General features: G+C 36.4%; 1 protein-coding gene across 2 annotated transcripts; it reads left to right on the top strand.

Moving 5' to 3' along the window:
* Window positions 1-7: 7 nt before the first annotated feature.
* LOC137387243 (uncharacterized) lies at window positions 8-21,856 on the top strand. Of its 2 annotated transcripts, none has more exons than XM_068073582.1 (7): window positions 8-315; window positions 1,448-1,642; window positions 5,462-5,676; window positions 13,809-13,981; window positions 14,814-14,971; window positions 18,522-18,724; window positions 21,255-21,856. In XM_068073582.1, the coding sequence occupies exons 1-7, from the start codon at window positions 30-32 to the stop codon at window positions 21,444-21,446; spliced, it is 1,422 nt and encodes a 473-aa protein (XP_067929683.1). In that variant the 5' UTR covers window positions 8-29; the 3' UTR covers window positions 21,447-21,856. The 2 variants fall into 2 exon arrangements, with proteins under 2 accessions (XP_067929683.1, XP_067929684.1); XM_068073583.1 differs by lacking the exon at window positions 8-315 and adding an exon at window positions 650-786.
* The last annotated feature ends 1,962 nt before the right edge of the window (window positions 21,857-23,818 follow it).

The following is a 23,818-nucleotide window of genomic DNA, read 5'->3' as shown; positions in this document are numbered from 1 at the left end:
ACGCGACTACAGCACCACTACTTGGTAGCATGGCATCCCTCGTTGGGAAACTACTCTTTGCCGCTGCCTTATTTTTGTTTTTGATTGCCTTCGTGTTCGTGATTATTGGTTATGATACTTATTGGTTGATTCCTCGGTTAGACTTTACTGACGAAGAAAGCCAAGTTAATGGTGTTGGCTTAAAATCTGTTTGCTTTACGAATTTTAAGTTCGAATATCAGCAAGACAAAGATCGCGAGGAACGAAATGGTTGCTATCGCAATACAAGAAATAGTGCTGCGTTTACATCAATTGATGTTTATGCATGGAGTCCACGTAAGTAAATAACGTATTTTCGTCTACTGTAGTTGAAATTAGGCACAAGTGTTCTGCTTTATGAGGAAACACTATTTTACGAGTCAGAAGTTACTGTTTAGCTGATCACACCATGTTTTTCAATCACTGTTTTCAAACCCAACATTCATTGTTATTTTCTACGCTCAAAGAAGTCATAAAATCTACGTTGTTATCGTCAAAATCCAGTTATCTGTATCATCAATTTGTTATTAAACGTTTTAGTTGTACTCGCCGAGTAGTTATTCTACACGAAGAATTTACCTGATTGAATAAATTCGAAATAGTAAAACAGTGAATTACGGGTTGTCAGCGTGTTTTAGTTGTTATAGTTTTCTAGGTGGCCTATAGCCCCATCTGTAAATGATTGTGTAGCAGCAGACATCATTTGTTTCGTGTCAAGTAGGCCTACAAGAAAGGATGGGGAGGGAAATCATCAAGCAGTTTTAGAAGGTATCTAAGACTAGATGTATCTGCGTATCGTAATAACTCTTAATAGAAAAGATGGAGTAGTTAAAAATATCACAATCAGGCTACATAGAATTACGTCTATATCGTAAAGTTTTCTTAAATATTTTGTTGTAAAATATAAATAGTAGTTTCACTTGAAAATGTTTCCATTTGGGATCTTGGAGCATCAATGCTTTATCAAGTAGTAACTAGATACAGGTCATTCGTTTCGAATAATATGCCACTAAAAATTCTTAATAAGAATTTTCTATTTCCCTATTTTTTCTGAACACTTAGTTGTGTAACACTAAATACTCAAAAAGTCAAGTTTCTATTTTGGCATCTTAGTATGTTTCCTTTTGTGAGGTCAGACCTACTTATTGGCAAGTTGGTTAAACGATTGGTATGTAAGTGATTTTCCCTTGAGTGTCGATGTGATGAATATGTTAAGAGGAATCGATGTGTCATTTATCCTTGCTATGAATTTATAATCAATAATCTCTTTGGCGTTTTGTCCTGTAATAAATGGTGTGCTTGTCTTTAACAGACGTCTAATTGATCACCTATTAGGATGGATGACTAACTATTTGGACCAAGCGTGTATAGACTTTGAATAGTTGGTGACTTGTAATGTTTAATATTACTTTGATTTCCTCTTTTGTAGCGTGGTTCCAGACAGTACAAGATATGCACCTGTCATCCATAGTAATCATGACATTAAACATTCTGTTATTTGCCGGATTTTTGACTATGTATTTCTATGCCGCTTATCTCAAGAGGCATGGAAAAACGATCTCACCCTGCCTTATTCTCACTGAGTATGGTCTGGCCCTATGGTTTATCCTCACCTTCGTATTAGGTAAAGTAATAACATTTGGTTTCATGCTCTGCAAAAGTTAATATAATGTAATTTGGTTTTTGTTGAAAGTTTTTTGTCGGTGGTGCTTTTCTTTGTTATTCCAAGGCTTAAGAAAACGGCATTCATAGGAATTAACTGTGCTAGTGGGTTAATTAATATGTAGGACCTCCAAACACACCTAAGTAGGCCAGTACTTGTCGTCAGGTAGTAGAGATAAGGGGTGAGTCAGAAATGCATGCATGTAGCACAACTAGTAAACTCCTGAGGTTATCATAATCTCTGCCTACCATTCTCTCAGCCAATCACATTTCAGAAATGCAATAAATTGTTGGCAGTCGTTTGAAAATATAGTTATTAATTCTCCTAGTCAAGATAATAACAATCCTTGAAAATCCTGTCAACAAAAAATCAACTCTAATTTTGTGTTAAATCTGATGTCAGAGTCTCATAGGCATTCTGACAATGTGAAATCAGTCCTGATTGGCTAGTCTTGGACAATTGTTACAAGGGTGCTTGGGGGTGCATCAACTACCAGATATTTGTCCTTGCAATCAAGAAAATTTTACATCGCACGGATCATTTTAGTTTAAATTAGGTTGCAGTAGCAGCTATGTCTACACCTTGTGTAAAAAAATATATTTACTTTAATCGAAAATTATTTTCTCATAAAATATTTTCTAAATACAATGCGTTAATATGTTTGAAGTATGTTGTGTTGGCGCATGAACAGTAACCCATTTCAAAAGCGATCAAAACGCTATAGTTGAGTAGCAGACTATTTACTCGATTAACTAAAAGCTGTAAATCACTGGTGACACATTGTTGCTGCATCGTTTTCTGTTGTTCTAGTTGGTAAAAAATGGCTTAATATTGATCATGAAAGCCAATCTTATTGCCAATATAATTATGGTGGCATAGTCACTTTACCTAATTCTTCGAACACGCATTGCCAAGAAGGTTAAATCTATTGCGGGTCACTGTATATCAATGACCCACAATAGATTTATACAGCTATATAATACATACGAGCAGTATGTATTATATAGCTGTTGCAATATCATGAAAGGCAGCAAAATTTAATGCTGGCTGAATTTATCAAAATATTACAAAGCAACTATTCCTGGTTGGCAAGGTACGGCATTCGGGATCGGTATGCTTCAAGTTCTCCCTAAGTTCTCTATTGCAATAGCCTCATTACTTATGCTATTTTCTTTCGACTACCAGAGATATAGTCCTTTGATCATGATTCTGAAATAAAATTGGCTAGACGCCACTTTTCTTTTCATATAGAGTGGCAAATAAGCGGCATGCGTAGTACTACATTAGGAGCCATGTTTGTCTGTATGCCGTATGTCCGTCTGCAACCAGGGTTCGAGGTGGAGATAAAGTTTTGCTCTAAATGGGATTTGCACTTTTGACATTCAACTTAACGGACAGACCCTCCAACACCTGCGCTAATCAACTGTTTTGCAGCAGTTTGAACAAATTTTACATGTATATAGCTATTCTTTGTGCTTTCTCGGCACACTTGATGATCTCTCATGGCACTCTAGACTACCAGGGTACTAGTAGTTATAATAACAGTTGGTATAACAGCTGGTATGGTTCTACAGGTATTGTCCTCTTCGTGGAGATCATTATCTTCTACCAAATTTTGCCAGATATTAAGCGTACTTCAGGAACATTTCAGTAAAAAAATTTCATGCGACATTGCCCAAGCAATTCATTTAATAGCAGTAGCAGTTGGACATTTAAATTCTGCTAGTCTAGCGCTAGTTAGTTTATGAATGTACTAGTGATAGTGTACCATTCGTCGCGGCTTATCTGAATCATGTCTATTGTATTCAAAAAATATATCCTATTACTATATGCTTCAGAGTATTTTTATACAGGTGAGGAAATAAAGGAAAAGTCAACTGAACAGTGTTAAATAACCGAGTTTATGAATAAGTGTTTTGGCGCTGTCTACAGCTATGGTCAGATATCTATAAAAAAGCTCACACCATATTCACAATTTCTATATTGAACACATTTATTTACTTGCGTGAGCATGTGAGTTTCTCTTTAATGGAAGCTGGTTTCATTGCTAAGCGTTTACATTGCCACTCCACCAGTCTTATACTCGACCCTGCTAGCAAAAATCTTTACTATAATAATAGCCATGTGCGGTCATCCATCTGTCCGAAGTCACTGTTGGAGGTTGAAAAAATATTGCATTGTACAGGATTCAAACCCACAACAATTGGTTTAGCTGTCCAGTATGCTACCACCTATGCCAATCATTCGCTTTCCAGGTGTTGAGAATGATTGTGCACATACTTATTCTCTGTGCTTTGTGTCAGCATGTCTGGCGATCAGTCCTGGCACATGAGATTGCCAGGGTACTAGTAGTTATAATATTAATATTAGATATATGTCTCAACGTTTATCATCTGTTCAGAAGTCTGCCTGTCCGGCTATAATTATTAAAATCTTGGAATGAAGAATCCATATCGCAAACGATTTGATCTCGGAACCTCTCGTTCCCCAGACAATATGCTAAACCATTGAGCTACGCGAGATTGATGAATTCATTGGGCGGTATATGTTGCTATATGAGTGAAAATAGCATACTGCTCTGCATTATGGGACAACTTCATTTTATGTTAGCTCTCATGGCTCTCATTAGTAAGTTTAGCAATACTAGCTTACTCAAATTAGCCATTGGCAATGTGCCAAGCTAATGGCAAATGGCAGGCAACTACATTACCTGCAACTGTTTATAAGCTGTTTTTTAATACCCGTGCAACGCCAAGCATTCGGCTAGTATTAAATAATCTGAACGATATTAAGAGCCATGTCTGTCTGTTCATCCATCATAAGCCAGGGTTCGAGGTTGGGGTAAAAGTTTGCTCTATATTGAATTTGACCTCACAACATTGAACTTTGTGAACTGGCACTAACACTCGCGCTAATCGACTGTCTTGCAACATTTTAAAATAATTTTACAGGTAGTTATTCTTTGTGTTTTATCGGCACATCTGATGATCTCTCATGGCACTCTAGACTACCAGGGTACTAGTAGTTATAATAACAGTTGGTATAACAGTAGGTATAACAGTTGCTATAACATTTGATATAACAGTAGGTATAACAGTTGGTATAACAGTTGCTATAACATTTGATATAACAGTAGGTATAACAGTTGCTATAACATTTGATATAACAGTAGGTATAACAGTTGGTATAACAGTTGGTATAACATTTGATATAACAGTTGGTATAACAGTAGGTATAACAGTTGTTAACATTTGATATAACAGTAGGTATAACAGTTGGTATAACAGTTGGTATAACAGTAGGTATAACAGTTGGTATAACAGTTGCTATAACATTTGATATAACAGTAGGTATAACAGTTGGTATAACAGTAAGTATAACAGTTGATATAATAGTTGGTATAACAGTAGGTATAACATTTGATATAATGGTAGGTATAACACTAGGTATAACATTTGATATAATCATTGGTATAACAGTAGGTATAACATTTGATATAATAGTAGGTATAACAGTTGGTATAACAGTTGGTATAACATTTGATATAACAGTTGGTATAACAGTTGTTAACATTTGATATAACAGTAGGTATAACAGTTGCTATATCAGTAGGTATAACAGTAGGTATAACAGTTGGTATAATAGTAGGTATAACAGTTGGTATAATATTTGATCTAACAGTTGGTATAACAGTAGGTATAACAGTTGTTAACATTTGATATAACAGTAGGTATAACAGTTGATATAACAGTTGGTATAACAGTTGGTGTGTTTCTGCAGGTATTATCCTCTTCGTGGAGATCATTATCTTCTACCACAATTATCAGAGCTCGTCAGACACTTTCTACTACAGTGTATACCACCAGTATAAATATGGACCTGGCTTTGGACTCACTACGACTGCTGCGGTTGCCCTTATTATCTCCGGCTGTCTCGGAGCCGGTCTCTTCTGCGGCATGGTGAAAGTGCTTGTCAAGACAAAGCTTAATGCTCAGGTGGGTCGGCTTTCTATCACAAAAATTCTTAGTCATCTATCATCACTCATTAATTTCTTTAGTGTTAACCTCATCAGCCTTCAGTCTGCATTGCAAGGATTCACTGCATTTTCATCCAGATATCCTTTGTGGAAGTCATTAATCTTGCCAAGGCATTATTGAAGGCGGGTTACCATACAGTCTGAGAATATTATACATAACCAAATTTCAGAAATTCTAGTTGATTGTTATGCTGAAACCATATTGTTCACAAATTAATAAATTGTTCACAAATTATAAGTTTTAGTACATATTATGTACGTTAAAACATATATTAAAACTTATTGGTAATATGCATATACGTATATAGTTACATATAAGATATATATCGGTTTCAATATTACAGTCAAGCTTTTAAGTTATAAAATTAATTTGGTCCAAAATCTGTTTTTTTATGTTAAATCTGTCATATTTTCAAGCAAATATCCTTATGAGAATACTTTGTCATTTGTTCTACAGCCTAAAAACTTATAACTTCTTAAAAAATGCTGCAGTAATCACACTTAGCATTAAACCAAATTCATGGCGTACGATTATTGTAAAAATTAGCTTTTGTGTACAAAACTAAATAAATAAATCAATATTTAATAAAATGAGACTTTTATTGATATTTACCTAAGAAAGTTTAGGCTTGACGATGCGCAGGTGTGGAGGTAGGTGGGTGATAGAAATATCCAGGATAACTTACTCTCTTTTCTAGACTAGGTCAAGTTTAGCTTATTTGTTATCAAATAGTTTAACATTTTTACACTTTACTGTTAATCTTCTTTTAATTTTGTCATTTTCAATGATGAAACGGTTCGATATTTCATTAAACATGGAACAAAATTACGATGTTCATAATGTTGAATCTTATCTTCACTTTACATTATATGTCGAAGTGACCATAAGTAAAGGTTTGTCTGTTAACAGCTTCATACATGTTTAGTTTTAAATTGTGCTAAATTAAGGTTTTTTCTGTAAACTGGCATGAATATATAAAATTAAGCATGCGCTCTCAAACAAAAACTTGAATACACTTTGAGGATTCTTCATAAAATCAGTTCTTCAAAGAATACAAATCATAGGAAGCACTTCCCTTGAGGTGTCAAACCTTTGTATGACACTACAAAGGATTTATCTTCAGAGCATGGAAATGCATTGATTATTCTAAGCTTGATTACTAGAACTACTCATAGTTGTACGCTCTTCTATTAAGGCCTTTTGACTAAAATCAAGCATGAGCTAACAATGGGCAGCTGTTTGGTTGGCCTGTACTATCCTTCTCCTCTAGCCTTCCTAGGAAGCAGTGCTAAAAGGGTGGCCAAATTACGACATGAAATGATGATTGTGATGAGCACATATTTTGACAAACACAACTGAATATTGGGTTGAGTGGGGCAGGAATTCTAATGGATGAGCCTTATGAAAAACCTAATAATTGTTTTTCTTTGTGATAAATCATCCTTGAAAGTAACATTCGTGTTATTTTCTGTTCTAATTTTACGTGATTCTATTTTAGCTCCTGCTAAATAATATGAATATACAGCTAGTAAATAAATGAAGTGGAAAATGAAAAGTAGTAGTACACTGTCCAGTTGAAGTCAAGCTTTACTTGTACGTGATGGAGCCAAATTGAGTATAGTCAAAACTTATTAGTTTTACATTTTCCCCATCAGCTGCAGTGTCTCTGTTACGAATGGGTATCAAAAACTGTGTATCCATCGGTCGCCATGTGGTCCGCTCCTTAGTCTCTACGAACTAGCAATGTTACATTTACTAGTGACTGGTCATACAGATGCCAAGAGACGGTAGAAGTCCTGTTGATAAGGCAGCGCTATCAGAGAATGATTGCATAACTATCTTATGGCACTGCTGTCATTATCACAGTCTTTCCATTATTTAATCCTTTTCCGACTACGTTACAATCAGACAATAGGAAAAGTAGGACGACCACAAAACCATCAAATTATTCAAATTCAGTCAAGTGGAGTTATTGATTCTTGTTCACTGTATTGTTTATTTATCGAGGTACATGGTGGCAAGCACTCTGCTTTGCTCGCTTGCTATCATATTGGTATATCAGTGAGCTTTTATCTATGAATAATAGTTCGATAAGTGTCGCTTCAGATTTTGTTAGATCATTTAGGCCTATGTGTCATCGTAAACTTGGCATTATTTTTTACACCGCTTTTGTATGATGTGCGATCTACACAATAATAACTCTATTCATTCGAGCAAGGATAACTCGAAGATGAAAACAATGGAAGCCCGGGTATTGGGTATTATAGTCTGCAAACATTTACTGTATACAAAATATCCATCATTTGACTTTTTGTAATGTGTCGAGAGGTAGACCTTTGTCCATGCTGTCGAGGCCCCCACTATTAGGCTATCGCATACCAATCATCGTCTACCCCTATCAACGCAAAAACTCGTAATGTCTTCAAATTTGTAAAGGGCTATGTGATTACAATCATTTTCATGCTGTTTGTGCATAGGTATCTAACACTCATTTTTTATTACCCGTGCAACGTCTAGCATCTAGCAGGTTAATATATTGAGCTCTGCAGCAGGTTCCTAATGCACAAGCCATCAATTTTTCAACTAAGATTCTACTAAGTTCCAACTAACACGCGGTTGGACAACAAGAGCAGCAGTATAGGTCGCTTCATGGACATAACATAGCCTCATAAAAAATTAGTGATAGACTACCGACTGGTCATCAACAAGCGGGCTGTGGCTTCCTGTCAACTGTTACTCGTAAAACCCTTGCTATATTAGATACTAGGTGAATGCCCGGCGTTGCTCAGGCAATAAAAGTTTTTGCACAGAAAATTTATTTTCATTTAACATAACAGTTACCATTCTAACTTTCAAACTTCATATCATGAGAGAAGTGTTTTCAGTTTAAATAAATTGAGAGAAAAAATATAACAACTGTAAAGGTTTTCCAACTTTGTCAAACAACTGTAACTTTCAAACTTTATATTATGAGAAAAATGTTTTGTGCAAGTCAAATAAATTAAAAAACAAAATAAAATTGTACATAATTGTAAATAAAATAACAATATAAAAGTGTTTAAAAGTAAATGTGAAATAATTAGCAAGTAATAGCTAAATTAAGTCTGTTTTGCTACAATTACAATAAAAGATTATTCGGTAATGACACAATTGATACGAACTGAGAAAACCAAATAAAAATCCGAAATATGTTAAATTAATAGTAACAATTCCAACATAGAAGTGTGTGTGTGTGTTTGTTTAAAAAAGGTTACTGTTCTAGCAAAAGCTATCCATCAAAACTTTGAATACAACGATACTGGTCCCTCTCGATACTGGTACAAATGTAAAAATGAGATATCAGACTGTCTTTGTTTGACCGAACTGAGAGGTCATTCCTACTCGAGATGATACAATTGTTCGCGTAAAAAGTATTAGTTTTGACCGATTTAGCAATTGAACCTTACGAAAAACCGGAGATAGAAGTTCACGAAAACACGAAAAAGCATCGTGTTTCATGCAGTTGATATTTTTTCAATTATTACATCATTACGTGTGAAATCGGGAAAAGGGTGTATACAGTATATAGTAAAAGCTATGAATCGTAAAAGTTTTTTTAGACTCGTGATTAGACAATTGAATTACCAACCAGCGACTGCAATCTTCGTGAGTTCAAATCCAGCCAACTGGGATCTTTTAATTTCAAGATTTTAATATTTATAACTGGACATACCAAACTACACAAGTACACACAGACACAGACAAACTTTGAGATTTATATATAGATTCACATCATGTGAATTGATTGATTTTCAAGTTATTTACCGTTCCAACATATTATACATGTAGCAGCTGCCTAAACGCCTGGCTACAGACACCGACTACGCAAAGTGTAGATATTCACTGTGGCTACATTCACCGTCGCTACTAAATGATACATCGTGTTGAAAAAATAGATTGGCCAATGAGAATTGACCAGTCATGGGAAGACAGTGACATATCTACTGGATTTTTGAGCAAGTTAATGGTTTATCGCAAGAATATTGTTATTGTAACATGTACTACTAATGATATGTAATAGCGCTAGCATTTGTGCAGCTGTATGCATTTTATTTATTCCTGAAAGAAATAACAGTGCACATTAATGATAAAAGCAGCCAAGCACAAATACTTCAAGAACTTGAAGTATTTGTGCTTGGTGCTATGATCTATCATAACATACATTAAACTAGACAAACAGATGTAAAAGTATGTAAATACAAAAAATTTATTTGAAATATTCTATAAACATTTGTAATTTATACTAGTGTTTTTCGTATAAGTCTTATAAGAAAGAATATCTTCATTCACATATGAATAGTCGTTTGTGTGAAGCTGTGTGGTCACCATCAGTCGCGCTATCTTGGATTCGACTTAAGTCTATTTAAAATAAATAAAACGATCAAATGTTTCAGCCAATCATAGGTGTGTAGGTTATACCCTAATGATGTGGACTAACATGTTCGTTTCGAAATGTTGCATTGACAGTGTGTTAACAACACGTTGGCTGTCGGATGATGCATTTCGTCAGTATGTAGCCAAGCCTTAGGAGGTGAAAAATAGCATCATTGGGTCTGTCAATTGCCTCAAACATGTTTCTGGTTACTGCCTAGTTTCAGCCCTACTTCAATGCTCACCAGCCGTTGGATGGTTTGGGTGGGTCTGCTAGTCAGAGAAACTGGGAAGTTTTACATAAAGTCTCTACAGGCTGAAAATTTGCATCAATAACAACATTCTTATGGTTTTGATGAAGGGGCTTGTTTTTGAGATGTTGTTAATATTAAGAGCTAGTGTATGTAGTAATTCCTAAATGAGGAGTTTAATAAAGCTATAGTTATAGGCTTAGCTATAGGCTTAGCTATATGCTTAGCTAGCGGATGACACAGTAGTGATCTAACACCAACATAGTGGTTTTCTTTAACAGATTAACAACCTAGGCAACTGATTAGCTGAGTAGCTTCATTTTTTTCGGATATAGTTTCCATTCCGTTTTATCAAAAGTGGCAAAGTTTACCTACTTCCCATTACTACACTGGAAGTGTTCTTTCAATCATGAGTAATCGATTCATGGAACCGTGTGGAATCGCTCGTCATGCAGACACATGAGCGATGGTACAGCTCAATGACAAACGAGAATTAGCATCGCTATAGTTATGTAACCGATTATCTGTTCAGCCAATTAAAAAAACTACGTTTTCACAGTATTATCACGCTGTTTTTTCCCACACATTAATTAAAAAAATCTATTTGTGATTGTGGGCAGTCACAGCTTCACTTCACCTTTGCTAGGTGTCGATACAAAATTGAACTATTAGGGTCACCAAGAGATTTGTGGTAGGAACTGCATTTTATTCAAGAAGTTCGCAGTCAAGATCGGTCATGCGCAAAGTCAATGAGCCAGCACCACTATTTGTTTGACAGGCCGATTTAAAGATTTTAAAGTATTCTTTTAATGTGATCGGAAATGATAAGGTCTTTGCGAAGCGGCTTCAGGCTCATCCACCCGTTTGATCATGAATTTTTCTGATAATATTCGGTCAATATTCAGTATTACAATGCGTTTCATTGGTAGACTGACCTAGCAAACAGGAAAACATGGAACAAAATCTGCTGACTAGCTGTAAGCTTAGCGGCATTCAGAATTCCTTTTATTATCAATCAGATACTCTAGAGGTGGGTGTTTAAGAGTCTGGTTCTCAGGAAACCGACAGAGTTTTGAAACCAAATATTTCTGGTGACCTGGTGGAAAGCACTGAGCATATGAGTGTGAAGTTGGAATGAAATCGGCCAAAAAATGTGGAAACGCATGGCATTTAGGCGAACTAACAGACAGACACAATAAAAAGTGGGATTTATTTATATAAATTATTTAAGGAAATATTAGTTTGTATTGTCTGAATCACCTTTCATGCTATCTGAATCACTTTCCATGCTATCTGAAGATACCTTCCATGCTATCTGAAGCACCTTCCATGCTATCTGAATTACCTTCCATGCTATCTGAAGATACCTTCCATGCTATCTGAAGCACCTTCCATGCTATCTAAAGATACCTTCCATGCTATCTGAAGCACCTTCCATGCTATCTAAAGATACCTTCCATGCATCTGAAGATACCTTCCATGCTATGTGAATCACCTTCCATGCTATGTGAAGCACCTTCCATGCTATGTGAAGACACCTTCCATGCTATGTGAAGACACCTTCCATGCATCTGAAGATACCTTCCATGCTATCTGAATCACCTTCCATGCTATGTGAAGATGCCTTCCATGCTATGAGAAGCGCCTTCCATGCTATCTGAAGATACCTTCCATGCTATCTGAAGCACCTTCCATGCTACCTGAATTACCTTCCATGCTATTTGAAGATACCTTCCATGCTATCTGAAGCACCTTCCATGCTATCTGAATTACCTTCCATGCTATCTGAAGATACCTTCCATGCTATCTGAAGCACCTTCCATGCTATCTGAAGATACCTTCCATGCTATCTGAAGCACCTTCCATGCTACCTGAATTACTTTCCATGCTATCTGAAGATACCTTCCATGCTATCTGAAGCACCTTCCATGCTATCTAAAGATACCTTCCATGCTATCTGAAGCACCTTCCATGCTATCTAAAGATACCTTCCATGCATCTGAAGATACCTTCCATGCTATGTGAATCACCTTCCATGCTATGTGAAGACACCTTCCATTCATCTGAAGATACCTTCCATGCTATGTGAATCACCTTCCATGCTATGTGAATCACCTTCCATGCTATGTGAAGACACCTTCCATGCATCTGAAGATACCTTCCATGCTATCTGAAGACACCTTCCATGCTATCTGAAGATAGCTTTTGCCATCTAAAACTCGCCTTCGTCATTAAAATTTTCAGCTTCAGGATATTAAGATAATTTTTTTTGGCTACGTTACACAAGGAGCAGTGCTAAGTATTTTAATATGCTTTTTAGAGATTTAATGGTGATGGATAATGATTTATAATGCTGAAATTTTGTAATTTGATAGCTATAAAGGCTTCAATGTTTTCCGGGATTAGTTTGCAGATTCCCTTTTACAAGCATTCATAGAGAGAATCTAACAGCTGGTAGTTGCACGGATGAAACTTTCTATCTCACACAGATCTTTAACATTATGGTGCTAATAAATACGAATGACCACTCACCCTCCAGATTATATGAAAACTACTGCGAGTCCATTTTCTTATGAGATCTACGCATTTATCGTTAGATTTCAACGCAATACTTTTTTATGCTACCATATTTTTTGCACCAAAGGGTGTATCGTACCATAAGACGCAGTCTCATATCGGTGGTCTGTTTTTGAACTTAACCAATATATAAAGCGCACCATATTGTCAGGCACATTTCAAATCATACGTAAAAAACAACAACAAAGGCAAAGCAGTCAGCCTAGACGACTTTAGTGGATAAAATATTCACTCTTCTTACACAAGACCATCAAAGTTTTCGTCAGCAGTATCTGAATTAAACAGCTGTGCTATTTCACTGGCCAACATTTCGGGTTGTTCCTCATCATTGTCTGAGTCGGACAGCAGTGATGCTGGCTTTCTCATTTAAACTGATCCTCATAAGCATGTTACTTTACTGATACCATTTTAGGGAGTTTCTTAAGCAAGTGAATATCAATCGGCAGCAATCAACATCAATACATCTCTGTTGTATACTTCGCAGGAGTTTCCATTGCTCTATTGGGAAATGGTCCGGGGAGCGGTGACCATAGTGCACTTACCAAAGGCACACAACAGATTTTAGAACCTAGTCCACACAGAGGGTGCACCATATTAAAGGGCGCCCAGTCGATTTTTTTTCAAGTTTTAGGCTTTTAGTTGCGACTTTTGTGTGAAAATTATGGTATTTCTTTTTACCAAGCCTTTTTCATGACAGCATATCCAAAGTATTTAAAAAAAGCGTTGATAGGCACTTTAGCCCTTTCACCTCTTAAGAACTACTTCACGTGGCAAAACCGTGTCTGTTCTCCAAACCACCCGGTGCGAAGTCGTGTTGGTTACATATTGGGTGATGTTTATTTTATGTTGCAGCCGCAAAGTTATTACAGTCCAAATGGCAGCCATTATTCGGAGTCAGAGGTAGATGGACTCTCACTGAATGAGGAAAGGCAGTCTCGCAAGGACCCTGATGGCATTGATGCCGCGCAAGAGATGGAAGACTATAAGAAGCCTCCGATGCGCTCTGATCGGAAATCTACAACCAGGTAGTCTCTGCAGGGAGGGATGAGTCATGTACTGTACAAGTCCCATGCCTATTTGCTTAATTTAGCGTAAGATTGGCATGTCATAAAAATGTTTCTTGGCCAGAAAGTTTAAGCATTGTATGCTTGGTAGCTCTTATTATTATTGTATATGTGAAAATATAGCATCATTCTTTTGCTTGTTTACAGTTGTTAAATTCTGTAAGTATGTGGAGTTAAGAGCCTTAAAGCTGGATCACAATGTATCGCCGTGTGGGGGGTTGTCCTTTCGACGATTATTCATCGACTCTGTGCACTGTAGACCCATGGCATTGCCGAGACAACGCAGATCTGTCAGAAATATCCAGCTGTCAACTTTCCTGACATTTCGCAAAGCAGCCACCACAGTCTGTGCATTGTGCACCCCTTCGGCGATGGTGATTGGCTGTCACTGATTGCTTAATCTATATTTGCCTTCATGATAGTTGCTGCAGGACTAATATCTCATTGTTTCATCTCATTATGTAATTATCTCATCGTATTATGTAATTAAAACGCTATGTTGCGGACTATTCAGCTTTTTGGACTACAGATGGGTTTAAAATAGCGTCAGCAATGTTGTCACTAACGATCATCAATGCATTGTGGGATTAACGCCTGCATACAGCGATATATTGTGAACCAGTTGCGAAGCCCAGTGTAGGCGCCTAGTTCCAACTAATCTGTCAGCTTAGTAAAAGCTTCAGTCCCAGTCTGTCAACAGCTTTTAGTATTGACCCCACACCCAGGGGACAGAGCGCAATGTACATTCCTCGGCATGTTTATCATACATAATGAACTTCTTGTTGTACGATAGTTTGTCACGGGATATGATGGATGACAAGGGAGAACGCCCAGTTCCCGCTCCTCGTCGCTCCGTTAGTTCTAAAGACGTATCCAGGGAACCATCCGTAGCCCGCACTCAAGATCCACCTTCCTACACTGATGTTCAGCAACACTCAAACCAATATCCAGGTTTATATTATAAAAAAATGTTAGGCGATGTCTCAAAACAATTCATCGCCGTTGTTACATGAAACGCTTAGGGCACCTGCCACTGAGTAAGCCCTGTGAGAAATCACCTCTGGCTTTACCATCTGGCTAATGCCAGAATGGGTGAACTGTGGGTGACTCACACTCGGTATGAAACAATGTGCCTTGAGTCTATGTTCTTTGGATTATAAGATGATTTTGTCAAGACCCATATGGCACTTCCTGTTCCTAAGAAAAAAAGTAAATATAGTTATGCTACTTTACTACAAAAAAACCAAGATAAGGCATATCTGCCCGCGGTGTACGATGCTTACAATAAGAATAGCTTTATATCGTTTGTATTTAATTTATCAGTGGCTCTGTTCTAGGCAAGATTACCAGTTAGTAACTCAGGTAGGGCTCTGCTAGTTTGTGTACTCCAAGTATTTCATATGACAAAGATTTCAGTCTGTGTTCATCTGTATGCGTGTATGCGGTTGCATGTGTTAGTTGGAATGGATGAATGCAGGCTGAGTTCATTCGGGCATGTGAACTATGTGCGTGTGCATTTGAGTGTACCAAGTTGTACATGTGCTGCGTGTTCGTTAGTGTACATTGAAAGATGCCTGCTTGCATGTCTGTTTATAATTAAACAAATCATCCACATGCTTCAGCCATTGCCCCCATTATCACATTCATGTCCACATATGAAGACACTTCATGTAAAAAGAAAACACTTGTCAGTCTGTTCTTAGCACACGCTGTAGCTCTCGCTTATGTTAGAGTGGCCAGACTGAGTCAGAACACAAACTACATACTATAATTATGTTTTATATCTTTTTTACATGAGCTGGTTCACAACATGGGAGCCTAGGCTATTTCATGTGAAAATAGGGTAGCAAGAATAGAAATCGCATGGTGATCACTATATGATCACCATGCCATACGACCATATGATACAATCACCTGCTTCTGCTAACTGCCAGGCAGCTTTTTGCTTTTTGTGGTCAGCTCTGGTCTCTACTACTGCCAAAATGTTGCATTGCCAACTGCCAGATGCTTGGTTCATATTTGTGACCGAAAGCTCAATTTTATGATTATTATAAAAAAATGACTACAAAACGAGGCAATTATTCTGCATAGTTCAGATTGAAAAATTTTTTAAGGCATACCCTCTGTTCGCAATGTTAGGGGTAGAGTCGTTCCGTGTCTCATTTTCTGATCATTTACAAATAGTAGGGTGTCTCTAACAAGTGACTCGAGCAAAGATTGGCTAACTGGCACTGCTTGGTTTAGAATTTCATGTGAAATAGTACATGTATGGCTGGTCTGTTGTAAGGTACTTACTGCGCTTCAAAAAGGCCCTTCGGGTTAAATTATGAATCGTTAGAATGATGCTCTCAGTGGCTATACAGCTTGGACCTGCCTGATTCAACACGTAGTGTTATAGGTTAGAAAAGCTTTCATCAGCTGGACATTTCTTTAATATGTTTTTGGTCGACAGAATGTTGCCTCGAATGTCGACAGCATCAGTCAGCGGTGCTTTAATGTTGCACAAGTCATTAAAAATAGCCGAATTGAAAATTTAGTCTGAAAATAGATAATTCCTAACCGTTCTTTAGGCGTGGACACTAAATTCCTTTCTACATATAGTTCATGATTATTCGCACTTTCTTACTTTACTTATGCTAAATGTTTATTTTACGTCAATTAACTTTTTCAAGATCTTTTATGGTTCGTGTCCTCGTTTGTACATGGCAATCACAGATTTGCAACTAATTTCAACTTACGTGATATGAACAGATTGCATACAACATCTAACAACTATTGAGATAATATCATTGCCAGCTGCTTTAACAATCTTCCACCTAATATCCATTCTCTTAACAAAGAAAGGTATTTCAAACACTATTTGTCAAACTATTTATTTGATCTTATTGGCTAACCGTTGCCCCTTTTTTCTTTTTTTTCTTTTATTATCGTTTGGCGTAATTTAAAAAAATGTCTATTTGAAATTAAATTACTGCCAATAAAGTAATATATATATACAATATATAGTCTATATATATATATATATATATATATATATATATATATATATATATATATATATATAGCCTATATATACAGGCAAACTCGGATAACTCAAACTTCACGGGACCCCGTGAAAGTGTTCGAGTTATCAAAGCGTTCAAGTTATCAGAGCACTGTCACAAGTCCATGTATTTATTAGTACATACATGTACATATACAAACTATATATAAATCATAGGCATAGATGGCATGTTGCAAATTAAAAAGCTTGTAATGTAAAGTTTTGAAAAAAATTTATCAGAAAGCCTAGAGATTTTTCTATCACTTGAGATTTGTTTGTTGTTTTAGGTGATGTGACTGCCAGGACGTTTTCAGATTAAAATTGGCAAAACTTGATTGATCGCTGTTAAAATGCTCAGAAGAAAAGACATCTTTTTCTTTTGAGCATTTTAGGTTTATTTGAAGGTTACCTCGCTTCTCCTTGCTTTCGAAGGGCTATCCCCAAGCGGATGTTTGGTAAAATTTGATTTTTTGCAAACCTTTAGAAAAGTCGTTAATAAAAATGTTTTGCTGATGATGGTAATAACGACACCTAAGAACTACTAAAGTTGAGGTTTATCTCTATGGCTTGGAATAAAGTGATATTCTAAAGCGAAAACAGCCGTCTTGATAGCCGCTGGGCAAAGAATTGTCCGAGTTAACGAAGTTGAGGTCGAGTTATTTAAAGCAATTTATCATTGCGTGGGAATGGACCAAACAAATCAGTTCGAGTTAACCATGTGTTCGAGCAATCCGAGGGCGAGTTATCCGAGTTTGACTGTATATGTTGATGGCTTGATAACTATAAGTTTTTCACTCACATAGGCGGATAAAGCTAAGAATTTTTTTATATAGAAATTAAATTACAATTGGTAAGATTTAGCCAGAGTATTAAGTTGAAAATTTAAACAATTTAACAAAGTGTTATGTTAAAGTGGTTAGTGCTAATATGAAACGTTTCAGGTTTTGTTAACTTGGAAAATTCTTGTCATATGTGTTTAAATATAGCGTAATATTTAGTGCAAACTAAATGCCAATAATGCATAATAATAACAATAATACGTAATAACAACAGTAGTACGTAATAATAATAACAATAACACGTAATAAACGAATTCAACATTAACGTGTTCAGTTGTTTGATTTTTGGCATACTGCCAGCCACCTGTGTTGAATTGTAGAGCTGAGAGGGATTAGCTCAAATCATCTTTAACAAAATAGTAATTTATTGATGCCAGTAAAAGCAATTTCATTAAAAATAATTTTTGGAATGTTGCAGTTCATCAAAGGAGCCAACTTTTTAGGTAGCCTAAAATTTGTACTTTCAGCTAAAAGATTCTCGGCTAGTCATTGTTTGCAGTATCGAACCAATTAACAGGTGTCCTGTGAGAGTCGATCTGCTGGCACTAACAGCTTGTCATTATCAGAAATTCATTTTCGCGTCAAAGAATTCAACTACGCAAAATAATAATTGTTTTAGGTTCCCAGACACCAAGTGTCCGGTCTTCCAGGCCATCGCAGTTTCAGTATGACTTGAAACCAGGCTATGGTTATGTGCCGAAACCTATTCGATCGGCGAGTGATGTGGATAGCCAGTATTCTTCAGCCAATCAAAGGTCCACGCTGTCATCACCACACTCTGCACCTGTGGCTGGAGGGAAACTATATGTACCCCCCTCAAGGGTAAATATTTGCTTTGGTGGTTTCTTTCTTTAACCATTCTAGCTTATTCACACACATATTGTCTTAGCTGGTAATCAATAATCAATATTTTGCCTCTCCTTGATAGCTCTCATATTGTGAAGTCCCCTCCTTAAGGCAGGTTCACCATATATCGTTGTATGTTGGAGCTGCCCTTTCAGCATTCATCGTTCACTATGTGCACCGTAAATCGATGGCATCGATGAAGCAGCGCGGATATGTCGGGCAAGTTTGAAGCTGTCAAAACTTGCCCGATAGTTCGTCGACCATCAACGGCAGCTTGTACCATGTACACATCTCTGAAATGGTGATTCACTGTCGCAGATAGCGTAATCTATTTATTTTCGTTTATGATAGTTACTGCGGGACTAGTGTTTGATTTGAGCACGCTGCAACAAAGAGGTTCCTTAAAGAAAAATTGCAAAGAAAACTGAGAACGCTATGTCTCGGGGTATGCGTCAATGCAAACTCGGACAAGTTTGTGATAGTGTGAACATCGTTATTACAGACGATCGCCAAAGTATTGTAGCATCAACACCGAGATACGGCGATACAGTGGGAACCAGCTTTTAGTGAGAGAGACTAACTTCAGCCTAGTAAACTCCCCATAAGCAGTTTAACTTTCTCCGATCTTCTTAGCATGATCCTAAGATGTATTATATGTTATAAATAGATAGATATGTTATAGATCGTCTCTTGTGTGTCGATAACATATACATAATGACTGTCTGCACAATTATTGTGAAAGGCTAAAAGGTGGTCGAGCGTCAATCTACCAAGCTTAACGTCACTAGTTTGAATCTCATACAAAACACTTTTTTATCTTAGCCTCTTACTGGTTTTGGGCGAGACACAGTTCTTATTGTAGTAAAAATTGTGTAGGCAGTATTTATATGCCTTTCGTGTTAGTAAAACAGATCATTTGTCTGTCTCCTTTACGTTAATTAGTCAGCTTAGCATTCTCAGGCAATGCCAACCACAAGCTATTTGCTCAGGTTACCAACGTGTATATATTATATATACTACTTTATTGTATTATTCAGTGTATCAGTCAAATGTCTGTTTAGGCTGCATTCTATGCATAATCATGGTCACAGTGAATTAATAAAATTGCTGTTATCAATGGGGAGCAGTATTCATGTTTGTAATAATGAAACACAACTAAACTTCATGCGGTCAATCATGCTTATCCTAAGGAAAGTCCTTAACGCTTAGAATACCTCAAGCTACTCTGTGATAACACGTGTTAAATTTATTTTACTTTTTTTATCGTTAAAATGTCATAAATTTTATGAATTAGGCCATTATAAATACTAATTACTCAAAAATATTTTTGCTTTCAAATTTAATTGACTGTTTGGTGAAGTTATTCTAAAAACTGTTTTGCAGTTTTGGCAAATGCTCAAATCGGCTGCTAACTGGAATTTTTGCATAGTTTGCCGGTTTAATATATCATGTATGTATAGGGCCTAATATATTATGTATATAATATATCATGTATGTATAGGGCCTAATATACTCTTTATATAATATATCATATATAATTTAATAGTCAATCACTGCGCTTCCGTAGCTCAAAGGTATTCTTTGTAGGAGTTGTTGTTCCTTCACATATATGGTTGCGGGTATTTCTCATTTGTTGTATTTCTCTTTTTCATTACAGTAATCTTTTGCTACTTCGCGGTTCAATCTTCACGGCTTCGGTACTTCGTGGGGTAAAAATATTCATTATAAATTTCGGAAAATCAGACATAAAATAACATAAAAAACTAAAATACATGGATCTCTCTGATATCCTGGCCCAGTGAGATCCCTTCCCGAGCAGCAGTTGTTATAGTGGTTGCCACGGTTCGCTAATTTTCTTGTTATCCTTAGTAAAAGTGCAAAGTGCTTGTGCCACCCTTTATCATGTCTCTTAAACGCCCTTGACCTTCAAAATTGTCTGATGAACTTGAAAAAAGAGGAAAATACTTACAATTAATCAAAATGTGACTTTTTTAGATATGAGTTTATTAGTTGCTATTTCACGTATTTCTACTTATAGCAGGGAAGGGGTTGAGGCACCAGCCCCACTTAACGCGGGGCTCACCTGTTTCGATTAACCATGAAAAGTGAGAGATTATTGTACTGTTAGTTTACAAACTTCACAATTCTTAAGTTTATCGAAAGCCTTACCAGTATTAGTTTCTGATGTTTATACCTTATATATTTTATATATTATAAATATATATATTATATATTTTCTGCTAATGTGACTTTCAATGGTAACAATTCCAAACCCATGGTCTCTAACACAAACTGTATAACGCTCATGGCAGTTGAAATCTTCCAGGATTATTATTTCAATTAATCAAAGGATCCTATGTACATTCCATTCCTAGGATGAACATCATTGCAAAATTTCCCTTCATTGCAACAAATCTTGTTAGTTTTGCGAGTGCTTATGCATTGAAGGACCAATCAACGAAGCATTGTGTTGCTGCGCTTATATTACAAATTGATGTTGTTGCAGTCATCGTATGCCGGATCGACTGCTGGACAGAGTGATATGGACAGCCATGCTGAGCGAAATAGATCAGTGAGTCGCTCAGCGGCCAGTCCTTCACCCGAAGGTCCGACTCCCACCACTAGTCCTCAGAAAGTAATAAAGCCAAAAGATTCTAAAAATGCCAAGCACAGTCGATACGCCGCTGCGGGCTGGTAGTCTGACCCGCGATAACGCAATCAGACAATCTTACTAATGAAGGGTAGGAATATCGAAGTGCCATATCACCTTAAAATAAGGCCATGTTGTTATGCCGGCCCATGAACTGCTGGAACTCCATTGGCTGTCTAATTTTATCTCATCTTTCAACATTCCCATGATTGCCAGGTGGTTTGTATTATGTTTATATATTTTATCACTTTTACATTATGTTCTATATTTTATCAAACAATGCTGTTTCTCTTGTACGTACTTTTTATTATGGTTTATAAGTTATTGATTTTGCTACTTTTGCTGGTTCTATACATTGTATTCCTTCACACATTCCTTATCTACTAGTAGATAGAATTAGTATTTACATTGATTCATATGTATATTTTGTCATTAATATAGCATTGTTACACTACGCATTGACTGACCCATCACATGTTCCTTACAAAAGAACCGACAGTTCTGTAAACCAGAGATGAAAATCAGCTGTCTTTCGTACCAGTCATGTTGAAGCCTGCTGCATTTTCTTACGATATTCGTACTTGCATTTGTTGTGGTATATTAGACTGCTATCATCATTTTTATTTTTTGTTAAATTGTATCTTTTATATTATGTTCTGTTATCATCAAAGTGGGATGTCTTTGCTAAGTACACCGCATGGTGATACGCCGTGTGTTGATATACAGCGCTGGTAGAAATTAAAACTGCAAAACACTACTTGTCTGTAAACAGATCACGTGTGTAATATTTGTGCGGATGCAGAAATAATCTATAGGGATGTTTTATCTAACATTTAAGCTTGTTTTTGCAACTTAAAATTTTTGGGTTGTCTCTTCAGTATTTGTTTTTAAAATTGCTTCAAGCAGGTGTTATTTCTGTTTAGACAGAATTCTACCAACTAAACCATCTGCAAATATTCACATTATTAATCAAATATCAAATATTTAAAATATGTTCAATAACAGGTTGCAAGAGCATGTGCAGTTTGACCTCCATTTTCAACTGCAATCCATTCCAAGACTGTTCGAAAAGTGAATTGTTTGAATCCTGAAGGGACCTTTTCATTACAAATGGTAATGTTTTACATGTTTCAAAACTACATAAAGACATTATTTTACACCGCGAACCACATATTAAGAGAAGCTCGGTAATATGTAAAGTACACCATCTTTTCCTTGAACACTTGATAGAGAAAGCTAGGTGTGTGCGCGCGTGTTATTGCGTATAATTTATGTGAAGCGGTGAAAAGAACAAAAAGTACAAACAAAGCAGAAGAGATTGTCCGATAATTCGGGACTAGCAGCCGGACAGCCCTGCTGGCAGTTTTGCGGAAAAACACAGTTATAGCATCACACAATGTATTGCCATATCTGTCATAGCTCATACCTTTTTTGTAAAATAAGTAAGCATAAAAATATTGCAGATTTGATTCTATTAAAAATGCAGCAATACACTAAGTGAACCAACAAATACAGTCAGTTTTGAAAACTGCAACAAACATCTGCATACAGCAGTTGAACACTAAAGTAACAAAAATCATCAGTGGCAATCGAGCTACTTCGAAACTATTGTTCGCACAGTCCGGCAGTTTTTGTTCCAACTCCAATTTGTTTGAGACCCGTGGCACACAAAAACTGAGGTTGCACTGTATTGAGCTCTCCCAAGTTTGGTAATGTTCAACCAAGAGATGCTCTTTTAAATTTTTATAAAGAGACATACTTTTGTTTTGTATTTATAGTTGACCCATTAGTCCTTTATAGCTTTTTGAATTTGTCTGTAATGAAGCAAACCTCTGGAGCAACATTTAGAGAATGTAAAGAGCATGTATACAAAGAGCATGTATACAAAGAACATGTATACAAAGAGCATGTATACAAACAGCATGTATACAAAGAGCATGTATACAAAGAACATGTATACAAAGAGCATGTATACAAAGAACATGTATACACAGAGCATGTATACAAACAGCATGTATACAGACAGCATGTATACAAACAGCATGTATACAAAGAACATGTATACAAACAGCATGTATACAAACAGCATGTATACAAAGAGCATGTATACAAAGAACATGTATACAAAGAACATGTATGCAAAGAGCATGTATACAAACAGCATGTATACAAACAGCATGTATACAAACAGCATGTATACAAACAGCATGTATACAAAGAGCATGTATACAAAGAACATGTATACAAAGAACATGTATACAAACAGCATGTATACAAACAGCATGTATACAAACAGCATGTATACAAAGAGCATGTATACAAAGAGTATGTATACAAAGAGCATGTATACAAAGAGCATGTATACAAAGAGCATGTATACAAAGAGCATGTATACAAAGAGCATGTATACAAAGAGCACG

This window comes from Watersipora subatra, chromosome 2, assembly GCF_963576615.1.
Source record: "Watersipora subatra chromosome 2, tzWatSuba1.1, whole genome shotgun sequence".
NCBI lineage: Eukaryota > Metazoa > Bryozoa > Gymnolaemata > Cheilostomatida > Watersiporidae > Watersipora > Watersipora subatra.
The sequence above is the reverse complement of the archived record's forward strand: the minus strand, read 5'-3'. Positions and strand labels throughout refer to the sequence as shown.